Here is a 17,094-nt window from a genome sequence, read left to right as displayed (position 1 = left end):
ATTCCCGCCTCAGGCGACTGACTGTGTGGAGTTTGCACGTTCTCCCCGTGTCTGCGTGGGTTTCCTCCGGGTGCTCCGGTTTCCTCCCACAGTCCAAAGATGTGCAGGTCAGGTGAATTGGCCGTGCTAAATTGCCCGTAGTGTTAGGTAAAGGGTAAATGTAGGGGTATGGGTGGGTTGCGCTTCGGCGGGTCAGTGTGGACTTGTTGGGCCGAAGGGCCTATTTCCACACTGTAATGTAATCTAATCTAAAAAAACACCATCCAGGTGGGTTGGCCATGCCAGTGCAAAAGATGGAGGAAGCCTAAGTTACGTCCAGTGTGAAAGAACTTCCTGTGATCTTCACTGCTGCTTTCCAAATGAATTATCTCAACACCGGTCTCGCTCACAGCACGAGCCATACTTCTGGATTGAAATAACAATGAGGTTGAGTTTCTGCTGGTTGTGAACGTTTGAGTGGACCCGTCAAATTCCAAACCCACTCGGGATTAAATTCCATCAACAAAATCTGGGACCGAATGCTGCTGCCTGTGATGGCAACCATGAAACTATCATTGATTGACATAAAAGCCCATCTGGTTTACTAATGTTCTTCAGGTGAGGAAATACATCAAATCCTTGCTATCCATGGAGGACAGAACCTCCCATGGACAACACAAAAACATGGAAGGCAATTATAATAGAAATCCCATCAAGGATCGAGCAATCCATTGGGAACTAGGCAAAAGTGAGGACTGCAGATGCTGGAAATCAGAGTTTAGATCAGAGTGGTGCTGGAAAAGCACAGCATGTCAGGCAACATCCGAGAAGCAGGAAAATCAACATTTCGGGCAAAAGCCCTTCATGAGGAATGAGGGCTATTTCCCGAAACGTTGATTTTCCTGCTCCTCGGATGCTGCCTGACCTGCTGTGCTTTTCCAGCACCATTCTAATCCATTGGGAACTGACAATTTAGGAAAAGAGGTCAGGTTCGGACCATCATCACAAGTACCCAGATTTGTGTGTAAAAACATCTACATACGATGAGGATTGTGTCTATGCCATCCTTACCTGGTCTGGGGAGCCGTAGAAGTACAATGGCTTTAAGTGCAGGTCAGACTCTTTGAATTTTCTGGCAAGTTACTTACCTCCTGTTTCCCCAAAGCCTGTCTGCCATTTAACAGGAACAAGTCAGGAATGTGATGGAATACCCTCCAATGACCTGGATGAGTGTAGCTCCAACAATGCTCAAGAAGCTCCAAACTATCGAGGACAAAGCAACCCGTTTGACTGATATCACATCCAGCAACTTCACTATCAATGCTCAGTAGCAGCAACATGTACCACCTACAAGATGCACTGTAATGACTCACCAAGGCTTCTCCAATAGCACCTTCCAAACCCACAATCACTACAACTAGAAGGATAAGGGCAAGAGATACATGGGGACACCGTCACCTGCAAGTAACCGTCCAAGCCACACACCATTCTGATTTGGAAATATATCGCTGTTTCTTCAGGGTGGTGAGGTCAGGTTCATTGAATTCCCTCCCTGGCAGTGTTGTGGGTCTTCCTATATCACCTGATTGCAGCATTTGCATAAGGCAGCTCCCCACCACCTTCACCAAAACAATGGGTTAAATGGCCTCCCTCTGCACAGTCACTAGTTTACAATTCCCTGATTCTAAAACTGCACCAGCTTCTTGGTCTTCAAGACATTAATGAATAAATGATAATGTAAGTAGAGAAAAAAATCCAATCCTGTTCGGCTCCTGGATCAAGCTAGTTAACAGAGGTTTGTATTTATGCCAGCGAACTTTAGCAGAAACCCGAATTCTAAGCTTACCAGCACAATTGTAGGTGTCATTTCCTAACTATCTACAGTGGAAACTCTATCTGTCTATTTATACTTTTAGCAGCATGTCCTACTGAATGAGCTGAAGTTAAATCACTGGCAAGCTTAAAAGTAACAACAAACAATGCAGCAATTTAGCAAACAAAAAACTGAAAGCCTCTTTGTCCCACACCCAGAGGTAACAGTGTGTGTAAAGGCTGATCCTCATGGGTGGGTAGCGGCAGAGGTGAGGTGCAGTTTATAGGTGCCTACAGCGGGAGACAGAATCAGAATTAGTAACTGTTTCTATCTCTCCTTTAAATTTCAATGAGCCAGAAATATTGCAAAAACAAAACTGGTGATGAACAGAAAACAAAGGGGAGAATGGCTATATTAAAACAAATGAGGCATAGAATAATCAGCCCTTGGTGAACAAAAGCACCAGTGATCATCCCCTTCTGAACAACAATGTTAGACAATTAAGACAGAAAGATAGGAGATAGAGAGTCAATCAAATAAAAAGAAAGACATTTGCCTGACTATGAAATAAGGACTGTGGAGAGTATAAATCCATAGGATGATAAACTGGAACAGGAATGATGTGGGATCATTGGGCCATGTGCGTACAAGATGAAGGAAATGGGAGCAGTCAAGGGATTCCTGATTTTTCCTGTTCACCTTCAGTGTTTTCTGTCTGCCTGTTTGTGATGGATGGTGAATTCACTAAAAACACATCAGGGACAGAAGCAGCACCAGGTGAGTTGCCCTTGCAGAGAGCTAGCACAGAGACAATGGACTGACTAGTCTCCTACTTCTGGGCAGTAACCCTTCTGTGACTCACTGCTTCTTTCTCCTGCTCAGAATGGATTCCAAATTAAATTCCACCTTCCAGGTTCGAGCTGTGATGACAAGTCATCAGCCTGAAACATTAACTTTGTTTCTCTCTCCCAAAGGTTGCTGAGTATTTCCAGGATTTTCTATTTTTATTCTTTTTGCTTGTTTCTTTTTTTTTGGGGGGGGGGGGAGAAGTAACAGAAGGAGGAGGGAGCTGTTGGGTTAATGATGAACATTGTCCAGGTCATGTGGTAGGACACCCCCTACTCTTCTGACCTGTGCTGGGGATAGGATTATTACATCCAAATAGGAGAGGAGATGGGCAATACTGTCTAACATCTTGATATAAAGGACAGTGTTGCCTTGGCTCTGCCCTGGAGAATTGGCCGAGATAAGAAAAAACATTCTGTGGCAGAAAAGCAGCATTCTCTCAACTCGTGGGAGTTTGACAGACTACCCTTTGTTACAGAAGCTCTTTTCAAATGGACCTGATCAAAACAAGCTCAATTGGTCGCTCTGTTTAAACTCTTCCACCTGAGCTTGACAAAAGAATTGTTTACCATCAGAAAACGAAACCAGCTTCCCTTTGCACAATACTGACGTTAATGAAATAGATCCCGAGATTATGCTTTCTATCTTGGCTCACTTATCGAGCTAGCTCCTGGCTCAGAGAAAAACCCCAGAACTTTTATCTTTTTTCTTTCATGGGATGTGGGCATCAATGGCAAGTTTAATTTAATTTAATTCATTTGTTGTCCATTCCTAATGGCCTTGGAACTGAGTGGTTTACTCAGCCATTTCAAAGGATAACTGAGAATGAACCGCATTGCTTTGGGTTTAGAGTCATGTGTGGGCCAGACTAGGTAAGGATGGCAGATTTCATTCCCTGATGGTTATTTAGTGAACCAGATGGCACTTTTGCAACAGTTGATGATGGTTTCATAATTCCCAGGATAGAGAATAGCTTTTGTATTCCATGTTTATTAATTAAATTTAAATTCCACCATTCACTGTCCTTCCCAGAGCATTCGGAGCTACCAATCCAATGACATTATCACTTTGCCATCATTTCCCCGAAAATAGGCCATTTGGCCCATCAAGTCTGCTCTACAGTTCAACAAACTCAGGGATCATCTCCAACATTGATTTCACTTCCCTATCCCTTGAATTCTAAAAACCTAACAATCTCACACCGGAATATTCTCATTGTGGTGGAATGGTTAATATTTTCTGAAACTTAGAAGAATGCAAGGTAACCTCATTGAAACAGATCAAATATTGAGCGGGTTTGGTAGGAATCTCAGCTTTGTGCTGAATTAATGCAGTGTGAGAAATGGGCTTGACTCAGCCCTAGTGGTAGAAAAACCATTCATTAAATACAGAGTCAGGAGTGTGGTGCTGGAAAAGCACAGCAGATCAGGCAGCATCTGAGGAGCAGGAGAATCGATGTTTCAGGCATAAGCCATTCATCGGATGCTGCCTGACCTGCTGTGCTTTTCCAGCACCACACTCTCGACTCGGATCTCCAGTACCTGCAGTCCTCACTTTTTCCACTCATTAAATACACACAGAGATAAGCACAGGGCGTCATGGTGGCTCAGTGGTTGGCACTGCTGCCTCACAGCACCAGGGACCTAGATTTGATTCCAGCCTCGGGCGACTGTCTGTATGGAGCTTGCACACACTCTCTGTGTCTGAAACGTGGGTTTCCTATGGGTGCTTTGGTTTTCTCCCACAGACCAAAAATGTACAGGTTAGGTGAATTGGCCATGCTAAATTGCCTCATAGTGCCCAGGGATGTGCAGGTTAAGTGTATTGGTCATGAAAATTGCAGGATTACAAGCAATAAGATTTGGTGGGATGCTCCTTAGAGGGTTGGTGCGGATTTGATAGGCCGAATGGCCTGCTTCTCCACTGTAGAGATTCTATGATTCACTGCAAATGGCTGCACCTTCAGGAAAGTGGGGTAATAGCTGTAAGTGGACAAAACTCTAATCAGGATAGCATCTAATCCAGAACTATGCAACCCCTGGTCTCTGAAAGACTGAAATATACTTAAAATTTTAAAAGATCAACAGAATGTCTCAATCTCTGAACTTGATCTGTGACTAAGCAGAGTGTGCAGTGGGTGAAAGGCAATTATAGACTCCTGTTTGGTTCCCACAGCTCTGTACAGCATCAATATAAGGCTGCTGTTATTTATATACTCAGTACCACAACCTGGAACCAGTACATGAGATGAAATCACAGGGAGCCAGTTACATCGAAGGTCTGTGTTGGGTGAAGTGTTTGTACCCAGTCAACTGCATGGATGGATATATGGGGAAATGCTGGAGATCAAAGTCTAGATTAGAGTGATGCTGGAAAAGCACAGCAGGTCAGGCAGCATCCGAGGAGCAGGAAAAGCAGCTTTTGCCCGAAATGTCAATTTTCCTGCTCCTTAGATGCTGCCTGACCTGCTGTGCTTTTCCAGCACCACTCTAATCTGAATGGATATATTCCTTAGTCATCTGGGAGGGTCTTAGGTTTCCTCAAGCATAAAAGATGATGACTACATAGCTTGTAAGGTGGAACAGTTGGCAGGGAAAGTTTGATGCAGTCTTTACCATCTGCACAATGCACTGCAGTGACTCACCAAGATTCCTTCAGCAGTACCTTCCAAACCCACTACCATCTTGAATGTATCTAGCAGATACATGGGGACACCACCACCTGCAAGTTCCCCTCCAAGCCACTCACCATCCCGACTTGGAGATATATCACCATTGCTAAGGCTGTCGCTGGGTCAAAGTGCTGGAACTCCCTCCTTCTGCATTCAAATGTACCCCAGTGTACTGGTTCAAGAAAGCCGCTCGCCCCCACTTTCTGAAGTGTGATAACTGCTGGCCTTGCTAGCAATATGCCCACAATACCAGAATGAATTTTATAAATGACATTCCTCGACATCATTACAGTTCGGTGCCTGTCATATGAAACTTAGCAAAGCTGCAGGGACCCAACACCCAAGGACAAATCTACACAATGTGACCCAGCAGTAGATTCTTAAACTGACAACCGACCCTTGCCTCTGTCCCCAGCCCACCCTCATCTTTACCCTCCACCCACCATCGCCTCTGTCCGCTACTCACCCTCATCTCTATATCCACCCTCATGTTTACCCTCCACCCACCCTCATCTCTGTACCCACCGTCGCCTTTAGCTTCCACCCAACCTTCCCTCTGCCCTCCCCCCACGCTCAGCATTTCCCCACATACCTCTCCTTTATCTGTTCCTGCACCACTGTCACTCTTGCCCCGTCCCTAAGCACCCCCCCCTTCTGCTATGCCCCCCACCCAGCTTTGCCTCTTTCGCCCATGCTAACTCAGGGAATCAGAGGAAATTAAGACAAGGGTCCCTTTTTCTCCAGAGACAAACAATCAGCTCGAGCGAGGAAAAGCCAGCAAGACAACTGTCTCCCGGGCAACGGTTTGTTCCGAGGAGGAAGCTCGGCACAGCCTTTCGGGGGGCTCCCTGTCAGAAAGGCAAAAGCGCGAAGACGTTCAATGAATTCGGGCTCTTCCTACTGGCAAACAGCCAAAACGACTTTGCAGGTCTGCTAACCATGTGGGCAGTCACTGAGACACGATATTCCAAGTTTACACAGTAGCTGCGCCTGAATGAGACAGGATCCTTTTTGTCAGCATACAATGAGGTAATGTTAGAAGTATAAAGCTGTTTATTCTCTCGTGTCTCTCCCTCATTCCCACTCGCACTGAGGCTGCAGGTTGATGTGTTTCACCGGCACTAACCAAGGACCAAATTAAAAGATCCCAGTCAGATTCCCTGATCTGTGGATCAGTTAGTCAACTACAGCAGCAACAGTCATTAGGGACAGACAATGTGTCTCAGTGTTAACATTCACAAACACGATACCAGAATCTAATGGTTTGACAGTACCTAGCAAGACAGAAAAAAAACACAGCCAGATTGGGGTTCATTTTCCACTGTAAAGAGGAAGTGGTCGTTCAAGATCTTTAAAATTATGAAAGGGTTTGATAGGATAAATTACAGAAGAGGCTTCTGAGCCAGACCAGAACTTAGTGGTTAGCACTGCTGCCTCACAGCACCCGGGTTCGATTCCAGACTCGGGCGACTGTCTGTGTGGGGTTTGTACATTCTCCCTGTATCGGCTCCAGGTGCTCTGGTTTCCTCCCACAGTCCAAAGATGTGCGGGTTAGAGTGGAGTGGCCATATTAAATTGCCAATAGTGTCCAGGGATGTGCAGGCCAGGTGGGTTAGCCATGCAGGGTTACAGGAATAGGGTGGGATGCTATTCAGAGGGTCAGTGTGGACTCGATGGGCCTACCTCCACACTACAGGGATTCTATGACTAAGGGCCATCAATATTGGGGATTCACAAACTAAATAGCCAAAGTCTGAGAGGACCATAGGGTTGCTTTCTCATTAGAGAGAGAGAGAGATCTAACCTGGGGTTGCCACAGGGGAGGAGAGGGGTTCAGAAGGTCAATCCTTTGTGGTAACATCAGTTGGAGTGGGAATTAAACCCACATTGAAGGGCCGACTGAGCCCTACCAATACATCATTTGAAACCCGAGCGTGGTGAGAATGTGGAACATGCTCCAGACTGAGAAGGGAAAGAGAAGAATATGCTGATTGAATACAATGTTTAGTGAACAGAAGCCTGTCTGGAGTGTAATGAGGCCAAATGGTTTGCCTTTGTGCTATACACTGCATGTTTTTAATGTCATTCGGTGCTGCTGAATTTAGGTGTATGGGAAAAGAGATGATAGCTGTCTGCTTCATACTGCAGTCATGTGAGGTCAAACCTTAATGTACAATCAGGGACTGGGTTTGGCATGGCTGGCATTGGGTGGACTGCCAAGGCCACCTGCTTGGATTGATCGAAGGAATAGCCACTGGATAATTAATAGCCCTTTGCCTTTTTTTGGGACATTCCAATGTGGCTCAAAGGGCCAAGGAATCCCAGCAGGTTACACATAAGCCTTTTGGCCAGAGTAAACATCTAGAGAAAAGGGTTAGTCAAACAAATGAAGGAGAAATAATCACATAGATTTCAGGAGAATGTGGGAATAATTGGATTACTCCTCAAAAGGGAGTGATCATAGGAGTGATGGACCAAATGGTTCCTTCTGTATTTCACAGTTCTGGAAAATTGCCAAAGTTTCAAAAGTATTCCTGGATAAGAGACTGGTTGCTAGTCAACTCACAATCTAATGTGCATGACTATGTTGCAGGCTGGTGGTGTAGTGAATGTATAAAAAAGCCAGACACATTGGTTATAGCTATAGAGAGGGCCTGAGAACAATTCAGAAGCTGCGTGATCAGCTTAGTCAGAAATAAGCTACTCTATATATGGACTGGAGCATGTCCACCTAATGCTGTCTGAACTGATTCCCCATAAAGTGTGCACCCTAGACATAGGGAGCTGTGGAAGTGAGTCACAAGACATAACCAGTGTGATCAGCTTTAACGTGACTTTCTGAAGGAAGCTAGTTATATTATTTGCACCCCCTTAAATGTAAATCTGTAGAGCAGCTGAATAAAAACAATGTTGTTATCAGGCAATGCATATTAAAGCTGGATGTTTAAAAGCCACTCAGATCTGAATCAATCAATGTTATTGTTGCTGAACTAATAAGCCTTTCTGTAGCTGTCACCATGAGAAATCTGCAAAGACCCGTTTCCTTCTAGCTCTCTCAGGGTAGTTCAGCTAGATTCCAAATCAGAGGCATCCAGGCCAGAACTGGACCTTTGTGTCTAATTGATTAGAATGGGACACCGTATTCAGGCTGTCACAGAACAGAGCACTCTAAAATTTTAAAATCTTTTTAATGAAAAGTAATACTAAAGTTGAAGAAAGACTCATCTTATTAGGAGGCAGCGTGACCACAGAGAGAATAGCGAAATGTAGGTCGAAAAGTATGGTGCTGGAAAAGCACAGGCAGTTCAGGCAGCATCCGAGGAGCAGGAGAGTCGATGTTTCAAACACTAAGCTCTTCATCAGGACCTTATGCTCAAAGTGATGACTCTCCTGCTCCTCGGATTAAATTACTTACAGCTTGGAAACAGGCCCTTCAGCCCAACAAATCCACACCGACCCTCCGAAGAGCAACCCACAGACCCATTCCCTGACATTTACCCCTTCACCTGACATAACAGGCAATTTAGCATGGTCAATCCACCTGACCTGCACATTTTTGGACTGTGGGAGGAAACCAGAGCACCCGGAGGAAACCCACGCAGACACGGGGAGAATGTGCAAACTCCACACAGACAGTTGCCCGAGTTGGGAATTGAACCTGGGTCTCTGGTGCTGTGAGGCAGCAGTGCTAACCACTGTGCCACCATGCCGTCCACTGATGCTGCCTGTCTGCCTGTGCTTTTCTAGCACCACACTCTCGATTCTGATCTCCAGCATCTGCAATACTCACTTTCTGCTAGGATACAGAAATGGCCAATATGAAGAGTCACACAGTGACAGATTAATAAAGAAGAGAGCTCATGTGGAATGAGGATTTTGTATCTAACCCCAAGCTGTCCCTGTCCTGGGAGTATTTGATGGGACTGTGTCATGGGAGCTTTACTCTTTACCTAACCCTGTGCTGTCCCTGTACTAGGAATGTCTGATGGGGACAATGAAGAAACATAGAAAATAGGAAGAGGAGTAGGCCATTCAGCCCTTTCAGTTAGTTAAGCCATTCATTATTATCATGGCTGCTCATTCAACTCAATATGCTTTTCCCTCGTATCTTTTGATCCCTATAGTCCCAAGTGCTATATCCAGCTCTTTCTTGAAATCACAAAATGTTCTAGCCTTGACTACTTTCCATGTGGCAGTGAATTCCACAGACTCACCACACTCACCACATGAAGAAAGTTGCACAATGCTATTTCGCTAATAACGATGATTTCCTTCAGTTCCTCCCGCTCACTAAACCATGTGTTCCCCGATACTTCTGTTATTTGTATCCTCCTTTGTGGACACAGAGCCAAAGTATGTATTTAGCTGGTCAGCCATTTCTTCATTCCCCATTATAAATTGCTCTGTTTCTGACTGGCTGCAAGGCCTTGACATTTGTCTTCATCAATTTCTTTTTCAGACCTCTAGAAATGTTTGCAGTCAGTTTTAATGTTCCCCGTAAGCTTACTCTGATACTCGACATTCCCTTTCTTCATCATTCCCTTTGTCCTTCTTTGCTGAATTTTAAACTGCTCCCACTTCTCATGTCTTTTGTTCTCCGTGGTCAATTTGTGTGCCTCTTCCTTGGATCTAATACAATCTCTAATTTCCCTTGTTAACGATTGTTTGGGCATCTTTCCCTTTGCACTTTTGCCCCAGATAGTAATGAACTAGTGTTACAGTTCACCCGTGTGAATTTGTATGCTTGCAATTGCCTTTCCACCATCATCCCTTTAAGTACTGCCCCCTAATCTCCCATCGCCAACTCATACCATTGTAATTTCCGCTATTTAGATTCCTAGTGTCAGGATCAATGACATCACTCTTTATTTTGATGAGGAATTCTATCATATTATGGTCGCTTATTCCCAAGGGGCCTTGCATAATTATATTGCCAATTATTCATTTCTCATTACACAATGGGTGTTCTCTGGTTGGCAGATGGAGGTTTACTCTGTACCTAATGACATGCTGTACCTGCCTTGGGAGTATTTGATAGGGACAATGTTGAGGGAGGGTTACTCTGTATCTAATCCTGTGCTGTACCTGCGCTGGGAGTATTTGATAGGGACGGTGTGGAGGGAGCTTTATTCTGTATCTAAGTCATCCTGTAATAACCTTGGGAATTGTTAACGCCTGAAAAGTGAACATGTTCCTTTCTCCAGCACTAACACCCTTCGCATTAATGAGCACAAAGCTAAACCACAGATGTACGATGCTCTCATACTCCTAGATGCTCGAAAGCATTCGTAATCACATCCGTTTGGGAACAAATCCACTTATGCCTCGTTTCCCGTAACTTCAAGGAACTTTAAATCATTTCTAATTAAAAAGCACTGCATTTGTCTTGTCAAAACATGACACTGGAAAGGATGGTGCCTGTGAAACAGAGAGTCACCCGCACCCTGAGGCACTTTCCTTTTGAATAATAAGAGCACATTTTCCCCAGCTTCAATAATGAAAAGCTTTGTTAAAAATAAATTGAAGAGGCACTCCCTCAATGGTGCGGGCAGTGAGTGCAGTACCATGCTGACAGAGTTCGGGGGTACACCGGGTCAATTCACGGTCAGTGCTGAGCTTGACACTCTATATTTTGACGTATATTTGGTCAGGGAGGGGAGGAAACCAGCTTGATAGTTGTTTCAGTCTTCTCGCCTCGTTTTAGAGGTGAATGCGGATACATGCTTCCTCCTGGATGATATCATGACAGTCTGCTACAATAACGTGAATGGCCGCAGTCTCTCCACTCTCTCTGAATGAACAGCTCTTGCTGTCAGTTTATTTCATCATCCCTACCACGGACCAGTTTGCACTCTCCTTTCTGTATCCAAAGGTGGTGCCAGGGACTTGAGTTTGAAGTCCAGGCTGACAGTCCCACTGCAGTACTGAAGGAGTGATGCGCTCTCAGAGGCACTGCCGTTTGTCTTAATGATATTAAACCCAACCCCCACCTGCCCTTTCAGTTGGATGTCAAAGATCCCTCAACAATATTCTGAAAACAGCAGGAGGGGAACTCCCTGGTGTCCTGTCCACAGTTTATCATTCAAACTACATCCCTAACACAGAATTTGTTGGCTGCCGCAGCTCCAACAATATAGTAGAGACTGCAGTTCAAAAGCTAGTCATGGCCAGCAAAAAGGTTTGAGATGTGCTGAGGTGGAATGTACTATAGAAAATGACACTCTTCAATCTGTCATTGTAGCACACGTAGAGGGTGTCTCGCAATGCTCTGATTGCTGACTTCTCCGAATATATTGTGGGTTTTTGGTTTGTGAGGGTGATCCTTTCAGAAGAAACGAGAGATCAGAAGTTGATCCATGTGTCACAGATTGGTAAGGAGTCCATCTCTCACAATTTTCCAACACAAAACTGCTGGTTCTTATGGAGAAGCTCTGACCAATAGATACTGATGATTCAACAGTGACTGCTGAATTGATAATGACCGATGAACTGATAGTGACCACTGATCCAATAGTGACCGTTCATTCAATGATGACCATTGTTTCCATGCTGACCACGGATTCGATAGTGACCATTGATTTGATAGGAACCATTGATGCAATAGCAACACTGGGTAGAAACCACTAATCAATACTGACCATAGACTCATAGTGACCACTGATACAACAGTGACCACTGATGCAATAGTGACTGCCAGACCAATGCCCCCTCTAAGCCTTTCTGTTGGCTTCTCCCCCACCTGATGCTGCCTGGCTTGCTGTGTGCTTCCAGCCTCCTGCCTGTCTACTTTGGATTCCAGCATCTGCAGTTTTTTTTGTCTCTTTCTGTTGAGTGCAGCCTTGTTCATTTGGGTGCATGGTACGTTAAATTTATTTAAGTATGTGATCGTACTGAAGAGAGTGCAGAGCAGATTCACTAGGAATGTGGCCAGTGATTCAACTATGAAGAGAGTCTAGATAGAATTAGAATCCCTACAGTGTGGAAACAGGCCCTTCGGCCTAACAAGTCCACACCGATCCTTCAAAGAGCAACCCACCCAGACCCATTCCCCTACATTTACCCCTGACTAATGCACCTAACCTACACATCCCTGAACACTATGGGTAACTTAGTACGGCCAATTCACTTAATCTGTGCACCTTTGGATTGTGGGAGGAAACCGGAGCACCCAGATGAAACCCATGCAGACATGGGGAGAATGTACAAACTACACACAGGTAGTTACCTGAGGCTGGAATCAAACACAGGTCCCTGGCGCTGTGAGGCTGCAGTGTTAACCACTGAGCCACTGTGCAGCCCAAACAGTCAACTGCCAGATAGTCTGGGGTTGTTTCCCTGACAGCAAAGGAGTTTGAGGAGGGGGGGGGGAGCTAATTAAGATTTATGAAGTTCTGAGGAGCATAGACAGGGTAGATAGGGAGATACCTTTCCTTTAGTTGACAAATCAAAGCAAGGGGCATAAAATTAAGGTAAGGAGCATGAGCTTCAGCAAGGCTTTTAAGGAAGAACGTTTTCACCCAGAGGGTGGTGGTTATCTGGAACTCACCCTCTGAAAGAATGGTAGAGGTGGGAACCATCACAACATTTCAGAATTATTTAGATGATCGCTTGAAACATCATAGCAAACAAGGCTATGGGCTGACTATGGGCTGGTAAATGAGACTACATTAGATAGGCATTTTCACAAAGAAACTGAACAAATACTTCAAAAGGAAAATGTTAAAGTGCTATGTGGAACTAGACAGGAGTGTAACTAATAGGCTAGCCCTTTCAGAGATTCAACAGCCAAACAGCCTCCTTCTGCCCATATAATTCTGTTTTGGTCGTTTTCCTTCTCTCTTGGGTTTCTCACCTTAGAAAATGAGATCAATGCCCCCTCTAAGTAGAATGGCTCCTTGTACTCTTCCGCATTAGGTGCCTGGGTTTTTTCCAAGCTCTACTCAATGCAATGGTGATGTGGGGAGTGCCTTGCATTCCCAGGGCCAAGAGGATGATGGGATTAACAAAGTCTCCTCAAAGCCTACTCTTTGGCCACAGCAGCTGTAAGCTCCCCTGGGATTTCACCCACGGTTATTCACTGCCTGCTTTTCCCTCTGTGCTTCAGTTAAAGATGTGAAATGAATGTATGCAGAATACTGACATTTCTAAACAGAAGAAAGCCATTCTGCCCATTCTGCCTCTGCTATTTCCACACCACAGTCGATTTCCCAGCTTTCAGCATGTGCTACACTCCTGCAACTCACTACCAACCATCTGGTCCCTGAGTAGCATGCCAAGCATTTAGGCAGCTGTAAATAGCTATATATTCTTCCAAAGAATCCTTTGTGACAGGCTTCATGTATACCGTAGCCTCGGGGAATGCATTCTGTGAGGAAAGAGAGGCTACCAGGTAGCGAAACTGCTGTCTAATTATAGGATGCACTCGCTAATCAACACAATCATGCATTCTCACTGATTCAAGCAATGTTATTATAAAGAACATATTACATCGGTAATTCAACAAAGAATCATAGCAGAAAAGCTTGCAATCACATTGCAAAGTGAGTATAATAACTGAGATACTTAAATTGAGGCTGATAGATGTGGATGAGAATATTATATCTGGAGTGTATATAGGCTCTGAGTATACAATTTCAGATCTGTACTGGCCTGTACCATGTTTTGATGGTAACACATTGTATCACAAAAGTCATTAAGAACACAGGGTTAATTGCCAAGGATATTACTCACAATCTGTAGAGAGTAGGGTTCTTTTGAAAGAGTAATTCTGGCAAGATCTGTAACTGATTCCGATTCAGCCGCCTGCAAATTAAAAGGAACAATCAGCAAGAAGGGAAAGTGTGCAATTCCAAACAAATGGTGCTGCCTCTTGCTGGGCTACTCCCTGTCCTCTCGTACTCAGTACAGTTTGATACTGAGCGTGCCCAGGTACTGGACCCTGTGGTGGATGTCCATTCAGTAAGGTTAGACAGCCAGTGTTCATGAACTGTGAGGAACCTGGAACTACATTCATACAGTAATACTTGCAGAATGCATTGGAAAGGGATCCAGTTGATGTTCTGTGCACAAGCTCAGGATCTTAGTGTCAGTGGTCGCTCCCAGTCGAGATCGGGGATCAATTCAGACTTGGGATAAGTGGGAAACAATACATTCTGGTGTAGCCCAGTACCACAGGGCTCAATGATTTCAGAGGAAAATCCTGATAAGTTGTAATGAAGACCAGTAGCTAGTGGAGCATCAACACTAGCATTGCTAGATGGGCTGAATGATCTGTGTTGAAATTCAATGCAATTAAACCCTAAAATTTCTGCAGTTGTGGAGGAGAGCAGCAGGAATGGCTGGGGTGGGGGTGGGGTCAGTGAGGTTCAAATTCCTACTTACAATCTCTCCAGCTCCTTCATGTCCTCAAATGCCCCTCGGTCAATGGTGCTGATGTGATTCTCCATGAGTTGTCTGGGAGCAGAGAGAAACACAGGACAGGTAATATGAGCATCACAGTTTGGCCTGGTGGTATATTGAATCTGGACTCTCAAAACAAGATTAACAGGCATAGAAAGATAGAAACTGGAAGCAGGAGCAGACCATCCTATTGCTATTAATGCATGGTTGATCATGTATTTCAATGCCATATTTCCATTTTCTCTCAATACCCAATTTTTAAAAACCTGTGGATAGTCCAGTCACAGAAGATACAGACCAAACCTGTCTCAAACCTGTCCATTAATTACCAGATTCAGAAAGACTGCCCATACTATCTCTTCATCTTCAATTCTCCGAATTTAAGTCCAAGTGATGTCCAAGGTAAACCTCTCTCTATGCTGAGCCCATCAAAGACTCCCAGAACGGGTACAGCATAAGGATAGATCTAGAGTAAATCTCCCTCTTCACCATACCCAACAAACACTGCCAGGATAAGTACAACATGGGGTCAACATGAAGGTCCCACCTTCTCAACCTCACCCCTTGCCTGCGGTGCGGTGACCCTCAGGTTAAACTCTCCCCCAGTCTTCTCTCTCTGCTGGGAGAGAGCAGCCCATTAGTCCCCTGGGACTATGGTGACTTCATTTTACCTTCTTTACAACATAGAGTGTGATACAGGTGAAGCTTCATCTACCCTGCCCCCATCTAACAATCCCAGAACAGGCTCAGCTCAGAGTCTGATATAGAGTAAAGCTTCCTCTACACTGTCCCCATCAAAAACCTCACAGTATAGGCACAGCAGGGAGTTATAGAATCACAGTTATACAGCACAGAACAGACCCTTTGGTCCAACTCATTCATGTTGACCAGATATCCCAAACTGAACTAGTCCCATTTGCCAGCATTTGGCCTCATATTGATCACACAATGTGCCACAACCAAGGCAGGCACCTCCATGTGGTGAAAAAGGCATTTGGCACACTTACCTTCATTGCTCATTCCTTTGAGTATAGGAGTTGGGAAGTCACATTGAGGGTGTACAAATCATTAGTGAGGTCTCTTCAGGAATACTGTGTCCAGTTCTGGTCACCCATTTACAGGAACGATATTATGAAGCTGGAGAGAGTTCATAAGAGATTTGCCAGTGTGTTGCCGGGTATGGAAGGTTTCAGTTATAAAGAAAGGCTGGAGAGGTTGGGACTTTTTTCACTGGAGCAGAGGAGGTTGAGAGACGACCTTATAAAAGTTCATAATGTAATGAGGGGTATAGATAGAGTTAATGGCAGCTGTTTTTTTCCATAGAATGGGGGATTTCAAGACTGGGGGCACATTTTTAAAGTGAGAGGAGAGAGATTTTAAAAAGACATGAGGGGCAAATCCCTTACACAGAGGGTGGTTCGCATGTGGAATGAACTTCCTGAGGAAGTGGTGAATGTGGGTATATTTACAACGTTTAAAAGACATTTGGATAAGTACATGAATGGGAAACATCTGTAGGGATACGGGCCAGGAGCAGGGAGGTAGGACTAGTTTAGTTTGGGGTTATGATTGGCATGGACTGGTTGGGCCGAAGGGTCTATTTCCATGCTGTATGACTATGATTCTATAAAATAGATCCACGCACCTTGAGGGTGAGATACAGAGTAAAGTTTTCTCTGCACTGTCTCCATCAAACACTCCCAGGACACGTACAGGTACAAACATTGGGTTAAACACAGGGGAAAGCTCCTCTTACATTGCTACTCTTTTAAATTGAAAGTCAACTGAAAGCAAAGCTCTCACCAAAAAAAAAAGAACTCTAGCTAATAGAAATTAGAAACAAAAGCAGGAATTTCTGGGAAAACTCAGCAGGTCTGGCAGTATCTGTAGAGAGAAAGTAGAGTTAACATTCTGGGTCCAGTGACCCTTCCTCAGAACATTACATCTCCCCAGTTCTGTTTTTCTGTTTTTGTTTCCGCAAATAAAGCTTCATCGACACTGTCCTCATCAAACACACCCAGGACAGGTAAAGCTTGGGGCTAGGTACAGAGAAAAGCTCCCTCTACTCTTTTAAAGTGAAAGCAAAGCTCCCCCAACACTGTCCCATGAAATAATCCCAAGAAAGGGTGAAATAAAGAGTAAAGCTTCCTCTACTCTTGTAAACTGTAAGTAAAGCTACCTCAATGCTGTTACCATCAAACACTCCCAGGACAGGTACTACATGGGGTCAGATGTAGAGTGACATAGTTTCTTCGATCAAACACCACATCTGGTCTGATATGATCGCAGGATTGCTTTTCATGTAACGTTTACCACAATAATCAGGTGCTTACTGGAACAGATGCCGTGAAGTTTACTAATCACACTAACACTAACAACATTGTTA

At 44.5% G+C, this 17,094-nt stretch overlaps 1 protein-coding gene across 1 annotated transcript in view; it reads right to left on the bottom strand.

Moving 5' to 3' along the window:
- The window catches only part of LOC122561411 (slit homolog 1 protein-like), a 201,017-nt gene that overhangs the window by 183,220 nt on the left and 703 nt on the right, over positions 1-17,094 (bottom strand). The window contains exons 2-3 of the mRNA XM_043713173.1: positions 14,691-14,762; positions 14,040-14,111 (exon numbers count right to left, since the gene is read on the bottom strand). Coding sequence (XP_043569108.1) covers positions 14,040-14,111; positions 14,691-14,762 — 144 coding nt within the window. The remainder of the gene's footprint in view (positions 1-14,039; positions 14,112-14,690; positions 14,763-17,094) is intronic.

This window comes from Chiloscyllium plagiosum, chromosome 22, assembly GCF_004010195.1.
Source record: "Chiloscyllium plagiosum isolate BGI_BamShark_2017 chromosome 22, ASM401019v2, whole genome shotgun sequence".
NCBI classification, from domain to species: Eukaryota; Metazoa; Chordata; class Chondrichthyes; order Orectolobiformes; family Hemiscylliidae; genus Chiloscyllium; species Chiloscyllium plagiosum.
The sequence above is the reverse complement of the archived record's forward strand: the minus strand, read 5'-3'. Positions and strand labels throughout refer to the sequence as shown.